At 62.2% G+C, this 21,186-nt stretch overlaps 3 protein-coding genes, 1 long non-coding RNA gene and 1 pseudogene across 31 annotated transcripts; 3 read left to right on the forward strand and 2 right to left on the reverse strand.

Annotated features, from left to right (window-relative positions):
* The first annotated feature begins 1,191 nt into the window (after positions 1–1,191).
* Positions 1,192–6,957, forward strand: CDC42EP5 (CDC42 effector protein 5). Of its 2 annotated transcripts, XM_081508563.1 has the most exons (4): positions 1,235–1,755; positions 2,004–2,145; positions 5,588–5,751; positions 6,421–6,957. In XM_081508563.1, exon 4 carries the CDS (start codon positions 6,421–6,423, stop codon positions 6,880–6,882), a length of 462 nt encoding a protein of 153 aa, XP_081364689.1. In that variant the 5' UTR covers positions 1,235–1,755; positions 2,004–2,145; positions 5,588–5,751; the 3' UTR covers positions 6,883–6,957. The 2 variants fall into 2 exon arrangements, with proteins under 2 accessions (XP_081364690.1, XP_081364689.1); XM_081508564.1 differs by lacking the exon at positions 5,588–5,751 and having other exon boundaries at positions 1,192–1,755.
* A 905-nt stretch (positions 6,958–7,862) lies between these two features.
* Positions 7,863–9,786, forward strand: LENG9 (leukocyte receptor cluster member 9). Its single transcript, XM_081514382.1, has one exon. The coding sequence runs from the start codon at positions 7,898–7,900 to the stop codon at positions 9,479–9,481; it is 1,584 nt and encodes a 527-aa protein (XP_081370508.1). The 5' UTR covers positions 7,863–7,897; the 3' UTR covers positions 9,482–9,786.
* Positions 9,525–10,492, reverse strand: LOC145512486 (uncharacterized; annotated as a pseudogene). Its single transcript, XR_014058518.1, has 2 exons — positions 10,482–10,492; positions 9,525–10,368 (listed from the first exon to the last, which is right to left on the reverse strand). The product of XR_014058518.1 is annotated as an uncharacterized LOC145512486 (transcript).
* Positions 9,525–20,119, reverse strand: LENG8 (leukocyte receptor cluster member 8). Of its 26 annotated transcripts, none has more exons than XM_081514372.1 (16): positions 20,005–20,119; positions 18,235–18,327; positions 17,442–17,616; positions 16,993–17,097; positions 16,312–16,404; positions 15,227–15,479; positions 14,918–15,056; positions 14,614–14,802; positions 14,056–14,334; positions 13,834–13,974; positions 13,401–13,686; positions 12,848–12,949; positions 12,707–12,775; positions 12,475–12,604; positions 12,186–12,393; positions 9,525–10,707 (listed from the first exon to the last, which is right to left on the reverse strand). In XM_081514372.1, exons 2-16 carry the CDS (start codon positions 18,270–18,272, stop codon positions 10,545–10,547), a joined length of 2,370 nt encoding a protein of 789 aa, XP_081370498.1. In that variant the 5' UTR covers positions 18,273–18,327; positions 20,005–20,119; the 3' UTR covers positions 9,525–10,544. The 26 variants fall into 26 exon arrangements, with proteins under 26 accessions (XP_081370498.1, XP_081370500.1, XP_081370495.1 ...); XM_081514374.1 differs by having other exon boundaries at positions 14,614–14,818; positions 14,919–15,059; XM_081514369.1 differs by having other exon boundaries at positions 14,918–15,059.
* LOC145515024 (uncharacterized) lies at positions 18,109–20,383 on the forward strand. Its single transcript, XR_014060632.1, has 2 exons — positions 18,109–19,342; positions 19,457–20,383. It is a non-coding gene; the product is annotated as an uncharacterized LOC145515024 (long non-coding RNA).
* The last annotated feature ends 803 nt before the right edge of the window (positions 20,384–21,186 follow it).

The raw sequence follows: 21,186 nt of genomic DNA on the forward strand, positions 1-21,186 counted from the left end.
TGGTCTCCAGTGGTTGCCGTGTGAGGGCGCAGTGGTTGTGGCTCACAGCCTCTCGAGCACAGCCTCAGTGGTTGTAGCTCCAGGGCTTAGTCGCTCTGCGGCGTGTGGGACCTTCTGGGATCAGGGATTGAACCCATGTCCGGAATTTGTCTTTTGTTTGTCTGCTTGAGGTGATGAGTGTTTTGGAATCAGATAGAGGTGATGGTCGTGCGACATTGAGAATATACTAAATCCCTTTAAAATAGATGCACTGTAATGTGAACCCAAACATCAATAGAAAATAACTAACTAAAATGCCGTTATTTAAACATTTACCTTGGCTCCTGAGGTTTGGGTGACCACTCCCCTTCCCCACCTTAAATTTTGCCTTGGATGTGAAAGAAAAAAGTGTTAGTTGCTCAGTCGTGTCTGCCTCTTTGCCACTCCATGGCTCCTCTGTCCATGGGATTCTCCAGGCAAGAATACTGGAGTGGGTTGCTGTGCCCTCCTCCAGGGGGTCTTCCCGACCCAGGGATGGAACTCGAGTCTCCTGCATCACAGGTGGATCCTTTACCATCCGAGCCACCGTCCCAGCCTGTTCCAGTCCATCCCCCTTCTGGACTGTGAAGGAGACTCTCTGCCCCTTTAAGTTCTGACCGTATTTCCCGCTTAATACCCGACTCAGGACAAATGCTCCCCGTGGCTTCCAACCCCGATCTCTCCAGGCAAACCAGGCTCCACCCGGGGCCTCAGCGCCCTGGGCTCCACCTGGCGGCCTGGCCCGCTCCCTCCGGGCATGCACTCCTCCCGCTTCGGAAGATTCAGGTCAAGCTACACCTCCTCCTTATCCAAGACCCTCCCCGGTCTTGGCTGCAAAGGTGGCTCAGAAGGTAAAGCGTCTGCCTGCAATGTCGAAGACCTGGGTTCGAGCCCTGGGTGGGGAAGATCCCTCTCCAGTATGCTTGCCTGGAGAATCCTCAAGGACAGAGGAGCGGGTGGGCTACAGTCCATGGGGTCGCAAAGAGTCGGACAGCATTCTCATTCTTTCCCTCCTCTCCAGCCCCTCCCAGCTCACAACCGAGCCGGCCTCCTCCCTGGGGACGCAGCCTCCCCGGGGTGGGGCTCTCCTCGCACTCACCCCCTGGGGGATCGTCCTCCCCCCAACCCTGAGTCTTCTCGTCACCTCTAGGCGCGGGCCCCCAGCGAGGTGACGCCCAGGCCCGGACCTTCAACTCCCCAACGCAGGCAGGGAGCCGCCCTCCGTGGCCACCTCCACCCTCCCTCCTACCGCCGGTCTCACTGCCTGACCTTGTCGGTTTCTCTCTCTCTTCCAGGCCCCACACTCGCTCCCCTAACCGCTGCAATCTGGAAGAAATTACTCTTTCCAAACAGCCAGACTTCCCCACTTGCAGGAAATTCCAGGCTGGCAGGGGAGGGGCCGGGCTGAGGGGCCGCCCCGTCCATCCAATCCCCCACCCCTCCGCGATCCTTCCTCCCGCACATCCAGTCCCGGCCACTTCCCGCCCCCACACTCAGCCTGGAAGGGCCTCCGCTTTTCCGCCGCGACTTCTCAGTCCTTTAAATCCTAGAGGCCAACTTTTGGGCGGGGGGCCGGGGGGGGGGGCGGGGGCGGAGGGATAAAGAAGGCCTAGGAGGGGCCTACTGCCTTAACCCTCTCGGCCCCAGACGGGCCGAGCCGGACCGGGCGGGGACTGCGCCCCTCTGGGCTCCCATCATGGCCCCCGAGAGGGGCTGACGCTTCCGTTCCCGGTGCAGGTAAAGAGGGGACATGGTGGCAGAGTCTGGCGGCGGGCATGGGGCTCAGACTCCTGGGGCTGGTTGAGGGGAGGCCGGGGGCGGGGGGTGGGGAGGCGGGATTTGGGACCCCCTCGCGTCCTGAGGCCGAGGAGGAACTGAGCTAGGAGCCAGGGCTCCCGGGACCCAGGAGAGAAGGAGGGGGGGCTGCGGACCGGCCGTCCGGTCGTGAGTGACCCTCCAGGTTCCGCCTGACGGTCCCTTCGCAGGTGAGATCCCGCCCGGAGGAAGGCAAAGGGAGGCGCGGGCCTGGGACTAGGAGGCGGAGGCGGGCCCCGAACCGAGAGGAGCGGGTCCCGGGCGGAGCCGGAGCCTGAGATCGCGCCCGCCCGGTTCGGCAAGGACCGCGAGGTAAGGGGGCATCGACGGCCCCGGGGTCCCCAGGCAAGTCCAGAGGGGAGCGGGGCAGACAGACGGCCCAAGGGACGGCGGCCGCTGAGGCCCGGGCCACAGCCACGTGGCCTCGGGAAGCGCGCTCAGGAGCCCCAAGGGGGTCGGGGGGAGTCCCAGTACCCGGTCCCCCCCGCGCCGTCCGGGTGCCGCCCGCCTGGTCGCCTCTCCCACGGGGCTGAGAACTAGCCAGGCTGAATGTGGGGCGGGCTGGGGCCCGGGGAGGACGGAGCAGGGCCAGCTGTGCGTCCCAACCCCCCCCCCCCCCGCCCCGCAGCAGGAAAGGGGGGGCGCGTGGAGGCGGGAGGAGGGGCGCGCAGATCCAGGGTCGAGGCTCCTGCTCTCTGCCTGGCCCGAGGTCGTCACACACAACAGCCCCTCTGTGTAGAGCTGGCCCTGCCACTGGCTTTTTCCGAGCATGACCTCATTGCATCAGGCACACAAGGGAGATTCGAGCCTTCTATTTCAGGGGACACTGAGGCTTGGAGAAGAGGAGGGACTGCTCCCCACCCCCCAGTCACCCCGAGTTCTCAGAACTGGCCAGGAGGAGCGGTGGCTTTCAAAAACAATTTCTAACTCATTGTTCTTACCTGGAATGGAAAAAAAAAAAAAAGAAAAGCAAACAAACAGGGTCAAGGGTGTAGGTCCCTGGCCTTGATATGAAAGCATTATTATTATTTTCCCACGGGTCTGCACGCCCTACCCTTTGGGGACCATGAGAGGTATTTAACATCCTTCCAACTCCGGAGTTAGTCTGCCTGCGTTCCAGATTCAGGCAGTATTTGCTGCTGTGTGACCCAGGGCCAGTTACTTCACCTCTCTGTGCCTCAAGTTGTCACCTGCATTTCTAAAGCAGACATAATAGCGGGGTTCTGCCCTCATAGGGGACTGTTAGGAGGACTACAGGAGTTCCTTCATGTGCCTGAAGCGCTGAGACCCCCTGCCTGGCCCAGGATAAATGCTTGGGAAACAAATGTCAGCACCATGAGTATGCTCTAGGACAGCCCCTTGCAAACAGGCATTCCAATTGCCCATTTTTCAGAGGAGCAAACTGAGGTGTGAGGTTGAGAAAGTTAGTTCCAGGTGTGTTTGGTGTCAAAAAACAAGTTGTTTTTTTTTTTCCCCCTCCTTCTGTCTGCATGGCTTGTGAGAGACCAAGATCTTAAGGAGCTGCTGAGCGCTGGAAAAGGGCAGAGCTATCATCCTGGAGGGTGGTGGGAGGATGGGATGAGGGCCAGGTGGGGGGTGGGCAGGGAGAGGAAGCAGTGGCGGAGAGCCGGCCGGGGAGGGCCAGTGCAAGGGGCAGCTGGCAGTGGAGGGCATGACTCTGGGCTCCGGAGACCTGCAGAGCTGCTTTGTGACCTCGGGGAGTCATGTACCCTCTCTGAGCATCTGTACCATGCCAAGACTTTCCCCAGGACAATATCTCACCAATTCTTTTTTTTTTTTTTTAATTCTGGTTGCACTGATTAGCTAACAGGGTCTTAGTTCCCTGAACAGGGATTGAACCAGCGCCCTTGGCAGTGATAGCTCATAGTCCTCACCACTGGACTGCCAGGGAATTCCCCCTCACTATTTCTTGCAAAGAGACTATGAATTATCCTATGAGTACCATTCCATTTTTGAGATGAGGAAGTGAGGTCAGAAAGGGTAAGTAATTTGCCTAAAGCAACACAGCAATGTGCACAGTCAGATCCAAGTCTGGGCAGCTGGCTTTCCGCGTTCTGCTTTTTTCACCTATAATTCATGGCTCAGTGAGATGGGGCGCTGCTAGCTCTGAGACAGCATTTTTTTTTTTAAACTGTGGATTAAGATTTGTTAATGAGCAGATGTCAGCGTTAAAAAAGAGTAACAGGGAATTCCCTGGTGGTCCAGTGGTTAGGACTCTGGGCTTCCACTGCAGGGGGTGTGGGTTCGATGCCTGGTTGGGGAACTAAAATCCTGTATAGCACGGCCAAAATAATAATAATAATAATATAGATTAGAATTGAAACTATCCAAATGCCTAGCATGTGATGAGTAGTCTCATTTCATAAAATGTTGTTTCCCTTATATACTGGGTGGGGTGGGGAAGGAATGGTGATTGTGTTCCAGATTGCAGTAAAATATATTTATTCACCTGGGTTGAGGTTAGGGAATTTTGAGAAGCGCTATAGAGCTGGTCAAGCAAGACTGGTTTTTCAAGAGAAATAAATGTAAAGTGTGTGTTGTGTGTTTGAGTAGGGGAGTGGACAGCCGTCAGACCTCAGCCATCTATAATTATTTAAAATCCTTTGGCTTTAATTTTTCTCCACATTATCGACGATATTTCCCAGGGTGGTGGTTGCTAAAAGGACAATACTTTGCCTGCTTCAGAGGATTTTATGAAATCTAACTTTTGTTCCAGAGTTTTGTTTGGGGACACATCTCCCCCCACCCCCAGTGCTATCACTAGCAATTGGCTGGTGGTGTTACATATAGAGTTTTCTTTGAGTGTTTCTGTGTGCCCTACAAGGAAAGTAATGTTATTTTACCCATTTTCAGACAGAAAACAAGCCAAGCAACCACATCGTTTATCTCAGTTCATACAGTCGGCAAAGGTGGGGCTTCAATTCAAATAGAAAGAATGTTTATTATAACAGTGACTGTTAAAACAAAAGTAGAAGGTCATCAAAGTCCCTCCCAGAAGTTCCATAAAAACAGCCAAGTTCCAGGATATGGGCAAAGGTTGGCGGACATATCTATTTACCATTAAGTCCGTGTGCAGTCACGTGGCCATAGGGCACCTGGTTTATAGTTCATGAGCTGCCAGATTGGAATTTATGCCATTCTTGCCATGTTTTAACATAGGAAATTTTGCATTATTATTACTGTTACTGTTAGCAAGAAGTAAGATACTATGTTGCTTGTTTCAAAACCAGATAATTCGAAATTGTAAAACACTGTGTAAAACGCTGTGGGTGTGGGGGGATGGTCTCGGTGGTAAAGAGTCCACAAATACAGGAGATGCAGGTTTGATCCCTGGGTGGGGAAGATCCCTGCAGGAGGAAATGGCAACCCACTCCAGTGTTCTTGCCTGGAGAATCCCATGGACGGAGGAGCCTGGCTGACTGCAGTCCATGCGGTTACAAAGAGTCGGACATGACTGAGCGTGCATGCAGACACACGCACACACACATACATGTGCATGTATACAGATTTCCCAGGGCCACCCTAAACCTCCCAAATTAGAATCCTCAGGCCAGCCTACATTATGACTTTCGTGTGTCCCAGGCAAAGCTTTCATGGATATAATTATATATGTTATAATTATATTTTACGACCGCGTTGTTATAAAGACAAACATAATCCAGACATTTTGAAATAAATCAAAACACAGCATCCCTCAGCTCAGAAGGGGCTTCTGTACCTTGTGTATTGACAGGGTGGGGGGCTCCCCTCATCCGAGAGGGCCTCCTCTGCCCTCCTCTGGACTGTGTGAGCTCTGTGGGCCCGGAAGGTGGCTCCGGAGAGGAAGATTTGCACCTGTCCCCACCCTGCGTGAGCTGGTGGCCAGCGGCCTCAGTTAAGGACCGGAGGCTCAGAAAGGTAATAATAATAAATTAAAACGTTTAAAACTGTGTGCGGGCCTCTAGACGTGTGACAGGCGCTGGGCACCGTGTCTCTTCCCCTAAAGGGTAGGGGCAGCTCTGTCTTCAGGGTGGAGTGAGTGATAATTGCTCAGTCATGTCCGACTCTTTGTGACCCCACAGACCTTAGCCCGTCAGGCTCCTCTGTCCAGGCAATTCTCTAGGCAAGAGTACTGGAGTGGGTTGCCATTCCCTTCAGGGGACTTCCCGACCCAGGGATCGAACCCGGGTCTGCTACATTGCAGGCAGATTCTTTACCATTTGAGCCGCTAGGGGAGCCCGTCTTCAGGGTGGAGTTTCTGCCAACTTTGGGAAGCAGCCTGCAGGCTTGGTGAAGCGTGTTTTGCTCGTTCTCTGGAGTATGAAATCCTCAAACGTTAGTTCTAAGTGCAGTTAACATACAGGCAGACCTAAATTTGAGTCTGAGTTTTGAATCAAGCAGCTGTGACCTCGGGCCTCAGTTTCCCCAGCTGTAAAATGGGAGTAACCCCCGTACCCCCACCACTGTCGTGCTGGGCGTGTCCAGAGCATCCTTTGCACAGCAGGCTAGGCCAGGGCTGGGAACGCGACAGGCAGCCTCGGCAGCGCCCCCTGGGGGAGGCCGTGCTAACCCGCTCCTACCCCGCAGATGCCGGTGCTGAAGCAGTTGGGTCCCGCGCAGCCCAAGAAGCGGCCAGAGCGCGGCGCCTTGTCCATCTCCGCGCCGCTCGGCGACTTCCGGCACACGCTGCACGTGGGGCGCGGCGGCGACGCCTTCGGGGACACCTCGTTCCTAAGCCGCCACGGCGGCGGGCCGCCCCCCGAGCCCCGGGCGCCGCCCGCGGGGGCCCCGCGCTCCACGCCGCCGCCCGCCGTGCCGCAGGCCTCGCCGCCCGCCCTCCGTGCGCCCGCGCCCGCCGACCCGCTGCTGTCCTTCCACCTGGATTTGGGCCCCTCCATGCTGGACGCGGTGCTGGGCGTCATGGACGCTGAGCGCCCGGGCGCCGCTGCCGCCAAGCCCGACGTGGACCCCGGCCCCGGGGCGCAGCACCCGCGGGCCCGCTGCCTCGCCAACGCGGACCTCGAGCCGGACGACGTCATCGGCCTGTAGGCACCCCCATTCCCTGCGCTCTTACCGCCCAGCGCCCCACTTCTTTCTACATAAACCGACAAGGTCTGTGTCCCGGGTTTCGTCTGTTCACTTTGCACGTGGGGAGCGGTAACGGGACGGGGGGACGGGGTCCCGGCGCCCCTAAGAGCCAGGTGTGTGTGGGGGAGGTTCTGGTACCCGTCGGGTAGATGGTGGTAGAAATTCGATGATCCTAGTGTAATGGGGTGCGGCCCCTTTAAGAGGGCCAGGGGGCGGGGCCCCGTCGCGGTCGCTCCCACCGCCGGGTTCTTTGAGCAAAGTGGGCCGCGCGCTGCTGCCGGCCGGACGCGGTTCCGGGCTCGGCCTGACGTCTCCCGGGGGCCGGCCGAGGGCTGTGACCCCGGGAGCTCCGCACCGCCGGTGGATCCCGCCCAGGAGGGCTGTCCTTTACCCCGGGAGCAGCCGCGCAGGAAAAGTAGCCAGGAGGAGCCGTGGCCCCCATAGGAAAGGGACGCCCCGAGGCCGACAGGGTTGACCGGAGTCCAGGCTGCAAAGTGCATTCTGAACCCCCAGGCGTCCGGTTCTCCCGCGGAGGGCGAGGCCCGAGCGGGGCCCGGAGGGGCGTGGCAGCAGTGCAGATACTTGGGGGGGGCGGGGGCAGCCAGGTTCTCTGGGGCGCATGAGTGCCGACCCGCGCTTGCGAACCCTAGAGGAGCCGAGCGGCGCCTGCGAACCCTAAGGGAGCCAACCCGCGCCTAGCGAACCCTAAGGGAGCCGAGCGGCCCTGGCTACGCGCCCGGGAGAGGCAGGGCCACACGCGATACGGGCGTGGGCCGGGGCGGGGCCACAACATAACCCGATCGCCCGCAGGTGTCGGGCTTCCCCGGGCTCGGCGCACGGCGGGCCCGCGCGCGGGGTGCTCTCCAGGCCGGGCAGGGGCCGTAGCCGCGCCCGTGACGTCACGGCGGGCCGGGCTGGGCTGACCCCGCGAGGAGTGGCCCGTGCCGGGCGAGCGCGCCCGCCGTACGTTACGCCTATGGCGGCGGCAGGTGGGCCGGAGCCGCCCGCGGGGGTCCTGGTCGCGGAACCCGCGCCCCCGCCGGCCTGCCGCTTCTTTCTGGAGGGCCGCTGCCGCTTCAGCGCCCGCTGCCGCCTGCCCCACCCCGGGGCGCCGGCGCCGCCGCAGCCTAGAGGCGAGGCCGAAGACCAGGCCAAAGCCAAGAAGCCGCCGCTGCGCACGGCTGAGGCCGTCATCCAGCGCATCCGCTGGGACCCGCGCCTCGACCCGGCCGACTTCTCCGTGGGCTACGTCGACCGCTTCCTGGGCGTGCGCGAGGAGCCCTTCCTTTCCTTCTGCTGGGACGAGCCGCTAGCGGCGCTCGGGCCGGGTGTGCTGGCCGTGCCGCAGCACCGGGTGCGCTACTTCCGCTTCCGCGGCCGCCTGGTATGGGACCGCGCCTCGCGCACTGACCTAGTCTTTGGCTCCGGCTTGGCGGCCGGCCGTGGGCCCACCATCCTGGACGCGCTCGACGGCGAGGACGCGCACGGAGTCGGAGGTGAGAGCGACGGCGTGGACGCGCACCAGCCCGGGGACGTGCACGACGGCGGAGACCGTGGCGGGGACGCGCACGGGAACGGGTATGCGAGTGACGGCGAGGATTCCGACTCAGTCGGAGATGCGCTCAGCGGTGGGGATACGGACGGCATAGCTGCCACCCACCTTGGCACCGATGCGGGGGGGCCCGTACAGGCAGCCCAGACGCGACTCTGGGCAGCCTTGACCTCGAACGGGGGAAGCCCCGAAGCTGGGCGCCTGACGCTGGCGGGCACATTAGCGAGGACCCAGGAGCGGGAGTCGGCGGACCCTGGAGGCCAAGCTTCCCCGTGGATGGCGCCAGGAAGGGCGCTGCAGCCAGCTGGCGCCGCCACCACCGCCAGAACCGTGGAGACCCGGGGCGGGAAGCCCTCGGGATGCCTGTCTGAGACGGGAACGGAGTGGGGTCCCGGGGTCTGGCCTGTGGACCGAGGAGCGGCCAGGGCTGTGGGCCCTCGCCAGCCCCGCCCCACGCACTTTGTGGCCCTCATGGTGACGGAGCCTGAGCTGCGAGCCGAGGTGGCCAAGGTCCAGGAAGACCTGGTTCGAGGGGCACCAGCCCGCGCGGCCTTCACGGTGCCGGCTGAGGCCCTGCACCTGACCCTGGCCCTGCTGAAGCTGGCGGGCCCCGGGGAGACGATGGCCGCGGTGACCGCGCTCAGACGCGCGCTCTCGGACCCCGGGCTTGAGGTCCCTCCGAGGCTGAGGTTCGGTCGCCTGGTGCGCCTGGGCTCCCACGTGCTCTGCGCTCCCCCGTCCCCATCCCTGGAGAGCTTGGCCCAGAGGCTAAGCCAGAGGCTGGAGGCCGAAGGGCTGAGGGTGCTGCAGCCCCGCGGGGGGATACGCCCCCACCTCACCCTGGCCAAGGTGCCCCAGGGCGCCCAAGTCTGCCTCCCCGTGGTCAGCCCCCGGCAGGAGCTGGGGAGCCAGCCCCTGGGGAAACTCTGGCTGTGCCGCGTGGGCAGGGCCGGGGGCACCTACCAGGCAGTGGCCGAGATCCGCCTGGCAGGTCAACCCCAAAAGTAAGGGCCGGGCCCCACACAGAGGAAGGACAAAACGCACACGCGGCTTCTCTCTCTCTCTCTTTAATTTGGTTTCTCTCAAGCTTCCAAGCGGTGCTCAGTGCTCCGAGGAAAGAATGAAGGAAGGAAAGGGGGGAAGGGAGAGGGGGGAGGGGAGGCAGAGGAGGACATCTGTAAGAGAAGCAGCCTGACAGTCCAGCTGTTCGCAAACTCATCGCACCCTCCAGTTACATGGCAGAAGAGGGAGGGAGACGGAAAAGAAAAGGGGAGGAAGAAAAATAACTTAAATAAACACACACAAAAAGAAAAGAGAAGGAAACATGACGTGAGCTGGTGATCCATGAGGCGGGGAGGGAGGGTAACCGCTTTACCTGTGCTGAACCAAGGGAGGAGGGCGAGGAGGGGGCGGGGCAGGGGAGACACGGGGGAGGGGACACGGAGACAACTCAATACAACTGCAGACGAGGCGGCCCGGCCGGCGAGGTCCCGCGGCGGCCTCCGGAATCCTCAGTGTGGCGGCGGCGTGGCAGGTGGCGGCGGCGGCGGCTTCTGGGCTCGGGGGCCGAGGGCAGGGCACAGTCTCTACGCGGCTCCCCTCGCCCCAAACACTGAGGCCCCGGAGGGCTGGCAACAAGAGTCTGTGGTGTGGTGGGCGGGCGGCGGGCGGCGGGCGTGCCCCCGCCGCTGGTGGGCGCGGGCGGAGCGGCCTGTCTTCTTGCCCTGCCCCCCGGCATGGGACGGGCCAGGGTGCTGGGTCGGTACTGGAGTACGAGCTCGAGAGAGAGAGAGAAAAAACACTGAGACAGCATTAGTGGAGGGCCAGACGGACAGACCAGCCTACAGACCGCGCCCCCAGCCCTCCGCTGCCCCACCCTCCCTTTCCCCAGCCCTCTAAGGCCAAAAATAAAAACGTAGAAAAATCTCTGTACAGACTCCCCGGTGGGAAAACGGGGGCAGGGACGAGGGCTCTTCCTGGAGCCCTCTCCCCACGAATTAATTTACACCCCAAGTCCATGGCTCAAAGACAAGATCTGCAGCCCGGCCCCCCGCCCCCGCGGCGCTGGTGCTCAGAAGGCCGGCAGCTGCGCCAGGCTGAGGCGGCAGTCGATGCTGGAGTTGTCCGGGCCCGTGTAGGCCAGGCCCAGGGGCTCCAGGAAGGCCCGGCAGGCGGCCTCGCCCTCGAAGGCCAGCTCGGCCTGCAGGTAGGAGACGGGCAGCGCTGGGCGGAAGCTAAGGAGACAAGAGGAGAAGGTGATGAGGCGGCGGTGGACGCGGGAGGGCCCCACGGGCAGGGAGGGGGCGCCCCCGTTCGGGCGCCCGAGAGGCTTCCTCAGCGCGTTACCTGCCAGCCCCACTCCCACCCGCAGCCTCCCCACCTCAGCGGCTCGGGGGGGCCCGCGGTGGGGTCGGGGCCCCAGCCCCGGCTGCGCCCCCCGTCGCCCTTACTTACCTGAGCGGGGGACAGGAGGAGGGGGTGGGAGGGAAGGGCCAGCTGGCTCCTCTGCTGGCTGGGCCTGCGCAGACCCTCACAAGAGGGCCCATCGCGGCCGAGGGGAGGGGATGGGGGTGGGGCGTGATGCGGGGAAGGGCGGGGTGGGGGCTGACCGCTATCTGGGGACCCACCCCTCCTGGGGACCTCACCGTGGTCAGAGAAAGCTGAGCACCTGGCTGAGGAGGCTGGGCCTGTGCAGGCCACCGGGCCCACCCAGCTGTACGTGCCCAGGAGCAGGGCTCCGAGGCACGGCCACTGCCACTGAGGGTGCACTGGCGGGAACCCTGGACCCCTCCTGCCTGGAGCCCTGGCTGTCTGCGGGACTGGCCCTGGGAGGGGGGGCGGTCTCTGCCAAAGACGCCGGGCCCCTTCAGATACGCGGGCCCCTTCAGACACAGGCCCCTCGGTGCTCTGGGCTGGCAGCAGCCCGCACCCTGCCGCCTCCGCTGAGTCCACCCCACTAACTGTGTTTCCGTGGCCCCGCCCTCTACCTCACTCTTAAACGTTCTCGACCCACACTGGAGCCCACAAGGAGCCTCCTAACCTTCAGTGGGTGTCCGTCCCCACCCAGACCGCCCCGTGGCTCCCAAGGCCCCTTGGGACCTCTGAGCAGGGCTTGGCAGCCTGTCACCTCAGGAGGTGGCCCTGCTGGGGTGATCTGGGCACCGTGGGACGCTCAGCGCATCCCCGGCCCCCAGCCCTAGAAGCCGGGAGGACCCTGGCCGTGACAAAACAAGGGGTGTCCTGAGCCCACCTGGGGCGCCTCCCTCCTGACAGACGCGAGCACACCGTTGCCCAAGGCAGAGGGCACCCTCTTCGAGGAGCCGTCCGGCCTCGCTTGCCCGTGACACCCGGCCCTAAACTCATCTGAGCTCTCCTGAAGGCGCAAGGCCGGGTCCCGGAGCCCACAGCTGCCGAGGGCGGGGCCGGCTCTGCGGGCTGCCCCACAGTGGGGCGGCTCACACTGCGGGGGGGCCCAGCCTCAGGAGGGCCGGGGAGGTGGGGGCCCGGACAAGGGGACAATGATGCCAGAGGGTGCAGGCTGACGTGAGCAGAGAGCGGCAGGAGGGGAGAGGGCGGCTGTGCACAGGGGAGCAGGTCCAGACGAGGCTGGAGCGCACAGGTGGGAGGGGAGGAGATGGAGCGGGCCGCGGCCTGGGCGGGGCCTGAGGCCGGGGCGGGGCGGAGGGGCGGGGCGGAGCTCAGCTTTACATACGTTTTGATCATTGCCTTGAGGGCAGCCTTGCGCTCCCGGTCGGCAAACTTGTCCACGAGGTAGCCAGACATGCAGGGCGCGTGAGAGTAGAGCCGGAAGAAGCGGTGGTAGTTGCCCAGAGCCCAGGCGGCCCTGAGCGCCAGGGCGTGGGCCACGCAGGGGTCCGCCTTCAGCTCCCGAGTCAGGTAGGCCAGCTCCGTGGTGATGTCTGCAGCCAGAGACACAGGGTCAGGGGGGGCGGGGGCAGCCTCAGAGGCCCGGGCCGCCGTCCCGCAAGGCTGCGCCTCACCTCCCGAGTTCTTGGTGAAGATGTAATAGAGGATCCGGTAGGCGGTGAACTCGCCCACGTTGCCCGGCAGGTTCTCGGCGTACAGCGACTTGAGCTGCGTCTGGCACTGGTTGAACTCTTCGTGGTCTCCCTGGAAGGCAGGGTGTGAGGGGGCAGAGTGAGGACCGCACAGCTGGGCGGGGGGACGGCTGGAAGCCCGGGGCGCGGGGGTGCGGTCCTGTCAGCCCCTCACCTTCTCCAAGGCGATGCGCGCGTGGGTCTCGTACACCTCCACCGTGAACTCGGTGCGCACACCCTGCACCTGATGGTGGGAGCGCAGGCGTCACAACAGAGCTGGCCCCACCCCATCGGCCCCTCCCTGGCCCCGCCTCACCGTCAGGTCCTGCCGGATGGACTTCATCTGCTCGCAGGCAAAAGCGTAGTCCTGCTTCTCCTTCCAGTGGGACTTAACCATGCACAGCGACTTCTTCAGAACCTACGGCAGGTGAAGTAAGCCTCAATGTGACCCGAGCAGGACCAGCCGGAAAAGCTAAAACCTGCCAGGGACCCACGAACTTGAGTCCCGACAGGGGGTCCAACATCAGACCCTCAGGGACTGCGTGTCAACATTAAAAACGAGGACCCCAAACAGAGCGCACTCCCAGCCTCAGCCTCCCGCACCCATCCGCCTTGGGAGGGCACTGAGCCCCACTCCCAGCTCGGGCCTCAGGGACTCACCAGATCTCACAGGCGCCGGCCTGGGACACGGGCCGCCTCCTCCTCAGTAGGGATGGAGGCTCCGAGGCCGGCCCCGCCTCCCGGACTCGTCTCCGGAGTGCAAGCTCTGGGTCAAGCACCCCTGGGCACGCCAGCCCCCTGCCCGTCACCGCATCTCCCCGGCCCGGCCCCCTGGGGACGGAGGCGCTGCCCTCGCGCTGGGCACTCACCGGCACGGGACGCACGGTGGACGGGTCGGGAGCGCAGGTGAGGCGCAGGTAGTGCTTGGTGACGTCCAGGCAGGTGCCCACGATCTGCAGCTCCTGCCAGTCGGGGTCGGCCCCGCCGCCCTCCAGGCTGCCCACCTGCAGCACCAGGGGCTCCAGGCGCAGGCGGCGCGAGTGTCCGTGCTGGAAGCGCGCCGCCCGCTTCTGCTTCTTCAGCTCGCGCTCGGGGTCCTCACACTCCAGGGCCGCCATCTTCTTGCGGCTGCGCTTAGTGGGCGCCACGTCGTGCCTGGGGGAGGGGGTGGGGGTGTGTATGGGGGGATGGGGGTACGGGGTGGGGGGGCGTGGCACCGCCCTCTCCGACGCTCCCGAGACACAGCCCTCTTCCTCCCAGAACCCCCAAACCAGCCCCTCCCGCCGTCAGCCCAAGGCTCACCTTTTGCCCCGCTGTGCCCGGCCCCGGCCCCGGTCCATGTGGGCCCCCCGGCCTCCCCGGCCCTTCGGGGGTGGGTTCCTGCGGCCCACAGGGTGACACTCGTTGCCTGAGCAGGAACTCTCGGAATCCGAGTGCGAGTCGCTGCCGGAGGGAGGGGTGGGAAGGTGAGGCCTGGCCCGGCCCCCGTGGGGCCCCCCGCCGCCAGCCCGGGGCCCCCGGCACCTGCGGCGGAAGTGGCGGGTGGGGGATCGGGAGGAGGAGCGGGAGCGGGAGTCGGTGCTGGAGGAGGAGCTGTGGTCCTTCATGAAGACGTTGCGGTTGCCGAACTTGGCGAAGCTGCTGCCCCGGGCTCGGCCGGCACCCCCAGCCCCCGGCGTCCCTCGCTGGGACTGGGCACCCCCGCCCCTGGTCGCAGAGGCTACCCCCCTGGGAGGATGGAGGGTGCTGGGCGCCTCCCACCGCTTCTTCTTGGGGCTCTCGGCCACAGGCTCCCGAGTCAGCCTGAGGACACGGCAGAGCAGAGCATCACAGCCTGGCGCCCCCAGCCCCTCACCCGGGGAACACGCGCTCAGGAGGAAGGGCACCTTCCCAGGCATCGGAGGCGGCTAACAAGGTGCAGAAAGTGCAGGTGCTCCGAGCCACTGAATAACACGCCCACCAGCGCGCAACCCTCGGGATTCTGGTCCCCGCCAACTCCCGCTCCGGGACCCAACCCTCCTGCCCGCCTCTCTGCGGGGCTCCCTTCAGCCCCAGGCACCCTGTGTCTTCCCCTTGACTCACCCGGGCAGGGGCTCGCGGCTCCAGTCGATGGTGTAGGCCGAGCCGTCCTGCAGCCGCGCCTGCAGCACCTCCTTAAGCAGCTTCTCCGTGCGGTCCTTGTCCTCCTCTGACTCGCAGGCGGTGAAGCAGCGCTCCACGTACTCCTTCATGTCCTGCGGCCAGTCGTCCGGCTTCCCAGACAGGTTCCCCCTGGTGGAGGGCGGGCGTGTACAGCCAGTTCGGGAACAGCCCCCCTCGAAACACCCAGGGAGCCCACGGGAGGAAGGGAGCACCATCAGCTTTCTCAAGGGCAGCAGGCGGTCACCTGTGGTTCTGGGCTTTCTCAGGGTTGGGCTGGGGGCCGAAGCCGCTGTGCTGGCCCTCCGTGGTGGAGCTGAAGTTCTGGCTTGTGACGGGAAAGGGCCGTTTCTGGATGTTGAACTTGAGTCCCCCAGTCCCAGGGGCTGCTGTGAGAGCATGTAAAGCTCAGGTCAGCTGGCCCCGCCCCCTTCCCGAGCAGCCACACCCACAGCCTGCACGGTCCCAACGCTGGAAGTGAGGTCAGAGCGCCCACAGGCCTCCCACCAGTGAGGACCCCGCCCTGCGCCCCGGCTCCCCAGCCCGAGGCGCTCACGCTTCATGCGATTCCACAGCTGCTGGCCCTTCTTGGGCTTGGCGGGCTCAGTGTAGGTGTGCTGCCCGTAGGCCTGGCCCGATGCGGGTCCTGCCTGGCTGTGCTGGGTGGCGGGGGCTGTCCCAGGCTGGGGGCCGCTGCTCAGAGGATGGGCCCCGTGCGGGGGGTTGGCGGGCTGAGGGGGCTGGGCCGCGGGCAGCTGCTGAGGGGCCGCCTGGTAGGGCATGCCTTCGTCCATGCCCGGGACGGGGGGCTGTGGGGGAAGCAGGCGCTGAGGGCGGAGCGGGCGCTCCGGGCCAGCCCTCACTCTGGTTTTCACCGTTCACATCCCTCAGCGTCCATCTCCCCACTCCAACCTCAGAGCGACCCTCGGGTGTGGACTCGGCTACCACAGCCACCCTGCTGACCGCCAGGGGGCCCGAGCTCTGCCCCGGACTGCTTGCCCATGGCTCCGAGCTGCTGGCATGGCAGTCCCCCTCTCGCCGAGAGCTGCCCCGATGGCAGGTGACCTTAAAACACGTTAATGCCTTCTGTTGCCTTTCTCAAGCTGGGCGGCAAATGGAAGTCCATTCGTTGTACTTATTTTTAAGTTACCTATTATTTTACACATTTTTAAAATGTTACATCTTTCTTTTTATAAGTCCTTCACGTTAAAAATAAAGAATATGATGATTGCTTTGCTGTTCCAGGTAGCAGGTAAGGTTCCAGAAAGGAATAATGGGATTTAAAATCTTTTCAGCGACACTATGCCACATGAAATAATCCTAAATCATGCTTCCCAGTCTACCAGTTAGACTTCAGCGAGTGTGGATGGCATAAACCATCTCCACCCACAACAGCACCTCCCTCAGCAGTGACCGCCTGGGCACAGGTCACATGCTGTCAGCACACACGCGTGGTGCACATGCTCATAGGAGCCCTCCCACCCGACGGCACGGCTCAGACACAAAGCACAGGACTTGTAAGGGGGCGGGGGGGACAGGTAGACTGAAACCCAGGTCCATCCACGTCCCTGGCATGGGCTCCTCCTCGTCTCCCACCATACCCCTGCCTGGACAGGCCACAGGGCTGGGCAAGGGGATTACCTGGTTCAGAGGCCCCTGGTGCTGGGGCGCGGCTGAGCCGTAGGAGCTGGCCATCCCATACTGGGAGGGGGAGCCGTAGCTCTGGTACACGCTCTGCTGGGGGCAAGGAGGCAAGGGGTCAGCCACAGGCCCACTCCTGCCAGGGCAGGGGGCCTGGCCCTGCTCTCTCCCAGCCCTCAGCAGCAATCCGCTACTGACCTCTCACCCCTCCCCTCTCCACCGCATAAACGCACCAAACTGGCTCACGCTACAGGTTATAAGGTGAAAACCTCCCTCTGTCCCACGTTTCACCATGTTCAACAGCTATCTACTGAGCGCTACCCCGTCTAAACACTACAACCACCATACACACAGAAACCCAGGGCTGAAGTCAGCTGCAGACACCTAACACTCCCCCCAGTAAGTGAAGAAAGAAGGCCAAGCAGAAAAGCAGAGTGGCAGGCGGAGCGGGCCTGCCGCTCTCAGGACGCCTGTCCTGGGCAGTCCTCTGCAAGGAGCGTAGGGAGCGGGGGCAGCAGTGGGCCCAGGGTGCACGGAGACGGAGGAGGCTCTGTGGTAACATGAGCACGGTTTGGGGAGGTGTGGATGGCCTCGAGCCAGGGGAGGGTCTTCCAGCAGTCATTCCTGCTGTGGTCAAGCCATCAGCCGCCCCGGAGCCCGCCGCCCCCGCTGGGCACTCACCACCGGGTAGTAGTAGCTGTAGGGGTAGGTGTAGTTGTATTGCTGGTACCACTGGTAGTACTGCTGCTGCTGCTGCAGGGCCGAGGCCTCTGCCTGCGACACATACTGTGGGCAGAGGGTGGCGGGCCTGAGGGCTGCAGGCAGGAGCCCAGGCCGCGCCCAGCAGCTCCATTTCCTGGGAGCTAACTGCTCAGGGACGGAGCTGGGTCCACACCTCTCCACAGAGAGCCACCCCCTCTGCCATCCCACCCAGGCACCTCTCCCTCTTCAGGCTGGACTCCCTGAGGTGAGGACCACGTGGCCCTAGACTCCTCGAGGAGACAGACCGTGCATCCCCCCTCATGGGCTCCAGGAGCACCTTCAGAGCGCCCTGCCCTGGAGATCCCAGAGGACACCACTGTGCTCCCCACCCCGCTCAGGGTGCCCAGTGCCGCAGGGACTTCTCTCACTTGTGCACTGGCCACAGGCCCGTTGCTGCTGGCCTTGGTGGAGCTGCCAGCGGCTCCCGCTTTGCTGATGCTGGCCAGGGCCTGGCGGGCCTTCTCCCACTCCGGATTCTCGTGCATGGGAGTCTCCATGCCGTTCTCTCTGCCTGTCCCGGCCACCATGCTGTACTGAGAGGACCTGCAGGAAGAGCACGTGGAGTCAGCCCACCTTCCCACCACAGACCAGTGGGCAGGATGGAGGCCAGCAAACACCAGGGCTGGAATCCCACAGCCTCAACGTCTAACCTGTGATGTGCTGACAGTTCCTGCTTCACAGCTTTCCATGAGCCATAAACGCCATTGTCTATCTAAGGTACTTTACAGGTGCCTGCTACATATTGTTGTTAAAAGTCAAACAAAAAGATGCCCAGTACCCACAGAACTTAAGACCTGGGGCCTAGGCAGGCCTAAATGTTTTTAGGAATCCACAAATTCTGTCTGATACCACCTCAGTCAGAAAGTTAATCACCACACTGTTTTGGAAAAAATAAGAACTAAACAAACAAAAAAATTAAGTATGAAGTGTTAGAGGCTGCCCCTTTAATCACAGTTGATGAACCGAGTCATCAGAGTTTTGTGACTCAAGCACTGTACTGTGGATGATGAAAGCTCACACAAGCGCCTCACCCCCAGCCCAAGCACAAGGACCGCAGCATCACGACCCCCATGCTGCATGAGGGCCCACCCAGAGCCCAACACTGGGCCTTGCTTCCTCTCACCGCCCCCACCCCCATGCCATCCCTCCAGCCCCACTGACCAATCTGTGCTGCGCTGATCACCCACATTGGCCGCCATCTGCACCCTGGGGTGTAAGGGGTGGACCTCGGGAGCCAGAATGCTTTTTCACTGTCTGTAAGGCAAAAAACGAGTTAGGGAGAATCAAGAAGGAGCAAGAAACATGTCACAAACCAGGGAAGGGAAGCAGATGACTCACAAGAAGCCAGAGAAGGAAGGAGCCAGTGGGGTAAACGGCCTGAAGACAATAAAGAAATAAATGGGCTACAGTGCCAGGGAAAGACCCTGGCTGCCCCCTGCAGCGCTCTAGATGGAAAAGAAAGGATCTGAACGCAAGAAAGGTGAAAGGAATTTCCCAAAGAGAAAAAGAAGGATCTGAAACCCAAATGAAGAAAGGGAAAGGTTCAAGGGAAACCCTGAGACAGATCGGAGGAGGGTCAGAGGGCGGGTGGGGGGACCTCAGGCAAGGGGTAGGGAGGAAGACAGCTGCTGAAAGGAAGCGCTAATGAACAAGGTCTGACTGAAGCTTAAGGCTGGGAGACTGGGAAAGACTTCTGAAGGGAAGCCTGTAAAGAGGGACGAGTTTGAGGGAGTCTTGAGAGAAGAGGAGAAAGCACTGTACTGGAGAAGGGAGAAACCTGGGAGGAAATGGGGATTTCCGGAAGTTACTCCTGGAGCCAGAAGAAGGCAGAGAGGAGCCCTGAAGTAAATAAATGAGTTCTTAGAAAACTCTTAAAGAGACTAATTTCCGGAAGGTCCCCTAAGGACAGAGAATGCTCTTACACGGGACGTTCCTAGAAACGGCAGTAGGTCCAGGAGAAGAGGCATCAAATCCTCTTGGCTGGCGGTCTGGACAGAACGTTTTGCGGGTGCCCGAAAAGACCCCAAATATCGATAGGGACTTAAGAGCGGGAGGGAGAGGACTGCAAGAAAGTGAAGGCGCGCCCTGGGGGCGAAGACTGGGTGGAAGGGACCCGGACTCGAGGGGATGACTGAGAAGGATGGGTGTGCCCAAAAGCGGGTCCCGCTGGAGAACCCGGAAGTCCTACAGGTGGGGCGACAGGAACAGGAGTCTGGAGCCGGGAGAAGTCCTAAAGAAGAAAGGGCCTCAGAGAAGAGACGGAACGGGGGTGAGCGAAAGGGTGGGGGGCGCGGAGGTCGGCGGTCCCGAGGTGGGGGAGGGTTGAGGGGGAGCCCCGGGACAGGAGGACTTAGGCTCAAGTCTGGTGCAACTCGGGAGGGAGGTTTCCCGGCAGGTCTGAAGGGGAGGAAGGAGACGCGGATGCGAGCGGGGCACCTGGCCGTCCCGCGAGCCCAGGGAACGCAAACGAGGACGCCGGGCGGAGGAACAGCCCGCCCGGATCCCGATCCCAGCCATCGACCCGGAGCCACCGCCCCGGGCGCGCTGAGCCGCGCCTGCGCACCACGTCCCGGGGAGCGGCGCGAGGCGGCGAAGAAAGAGCAAGGGGGCCCGTCGCCCGGGGCAACGCGGTTCTCCAGGTGGAACCGCCGGGTCAATGGGAGTTGAAGAAAGGGGTGCTCGGGGCCCAGGAATTCTGAGCGCGGGGGCGGAGAGCGGCGCCCGACGGCGCAGGCGCGAGGGTGTGCGGCCGCCCGCCCCGCTCCCCGCGCGCAGGCGCACTGGCCCGCGCCCCCGCCACACCCTGTCGTCGCTCGCGCGCGGCGTCCGTTGGTGCGACGGCCGCCAAGGCCTCGGGGGCTGCGGGGCGGAAGGCCAGAAGGAAAGGTCGTCTCCGCCCGCCCGCCCGGCCCCCCTGCTCGCCACACCCACCTCGGCCGTACGACCCCGGGACTCGTCAGCGGCGGTTCCAGACAACGGCAACAGGGCTCCGCGACTGCTCTCAACCCGGCTGGCTCCTGTCTTTAAGTTTCGACGTCCGGACCGCGGCGTCTTGACGTCACGCCGATGCTTCGCCCCGCCTCCCGCCACCGGCAGCCAATAGACGCCGCGGACTTGATTAGAACCCGCCCTCCTGTGACGCAACCATGGGGGGCGTTTTAAGACAAGGCGGAAGCCGGGCTGCGGACGGTGGCCCTGAGGGGACACGCTCGGTAGAGCGCTCGGGCCCCATGCCCTCCCAGGCATCCTTGTTTTGGCCCAGTTGGTGGCAGCCATTACTATTTCTAGGTATAAATCGGTGTGCTGAGTAGTTCTGAGAGTCCCCACCGTGCAGTGATGTGGAACGATGGACCCAAAGATAGGCCCTAAGAACAGCCTCCGGCCGGAAAGGGGGACTTCCCTAGAAAATGAAACTGGAAGGGGCGGGAAGCAGGCGTAGCTTGGGGATTGCGGGGGTGGCTCTGGGGGACCAGAAGTCAGGGGTCCTGGCGTCAAGAGATAGATCTGTGGATGTGGGCAGGTAGCAGGTCCTGAAAGGCCATCCTTGTCCGGCTGAAGAATTGGGACCCTCCCGTTTAAAAAGGGCTTCCCCGGTGGTGCTAGTGGTAAAGAACCTGCCTGCCATTGCAGGCGACACAAGAGACACAGGTTTGATTCCTGGGTCAGGGAAGATCCCCTGGAGGAAGGCATGGCAACCCACTCCAGTATTCTTGCCTGGAGAATCCCATGGACAGAGGACGCTAGAGAGCTGCAATCCATGGTAGGCTGTTTCAGAGTCGGACACGGCTGAAACGACTGGACACACACACGCACAATTTAAAAAGGCCTGTCTTTAGATTCCTTGCAAGTAATCTTTTCAGTAATCCTGTTCCCACCCACGATTCTGAATGATAGAATTATCCACTGCAGTTCACGGGCAGGTCACTGTAGTTGCAGTAGGTGGTATTTAAGAAGCAGCGATTTCTTTCCAATTTTCTATTATTAAAAACTTTTCTGTTGATAATTGCGTGTCATTTTGTTAGTATTAGCACAGTTGGTCATTTTTTTTTTCACCCCTTCACTTTTTAAATTAAACTTTATGTTTTAAGGCAAGTTTAGGCTTACAATAAATGT

This window comes from Giraffa tippelskirchi, chromosome 7 (genome assembly GCF_054371585.1).
Source record: "Giraffa tippelskirchi isolate mGirTip1 chromosome 7, T2T-mGirTip1v1.2.pri, whole genome shotgun sequence".
NCBI classification, from domain to species: domain Eukaryota; kingdom Metazoa; phylum Chordata; class Mammalia; order Artiodactyla; family Giraffidae; genus Giraffa; species Giraffa tippelskirchi.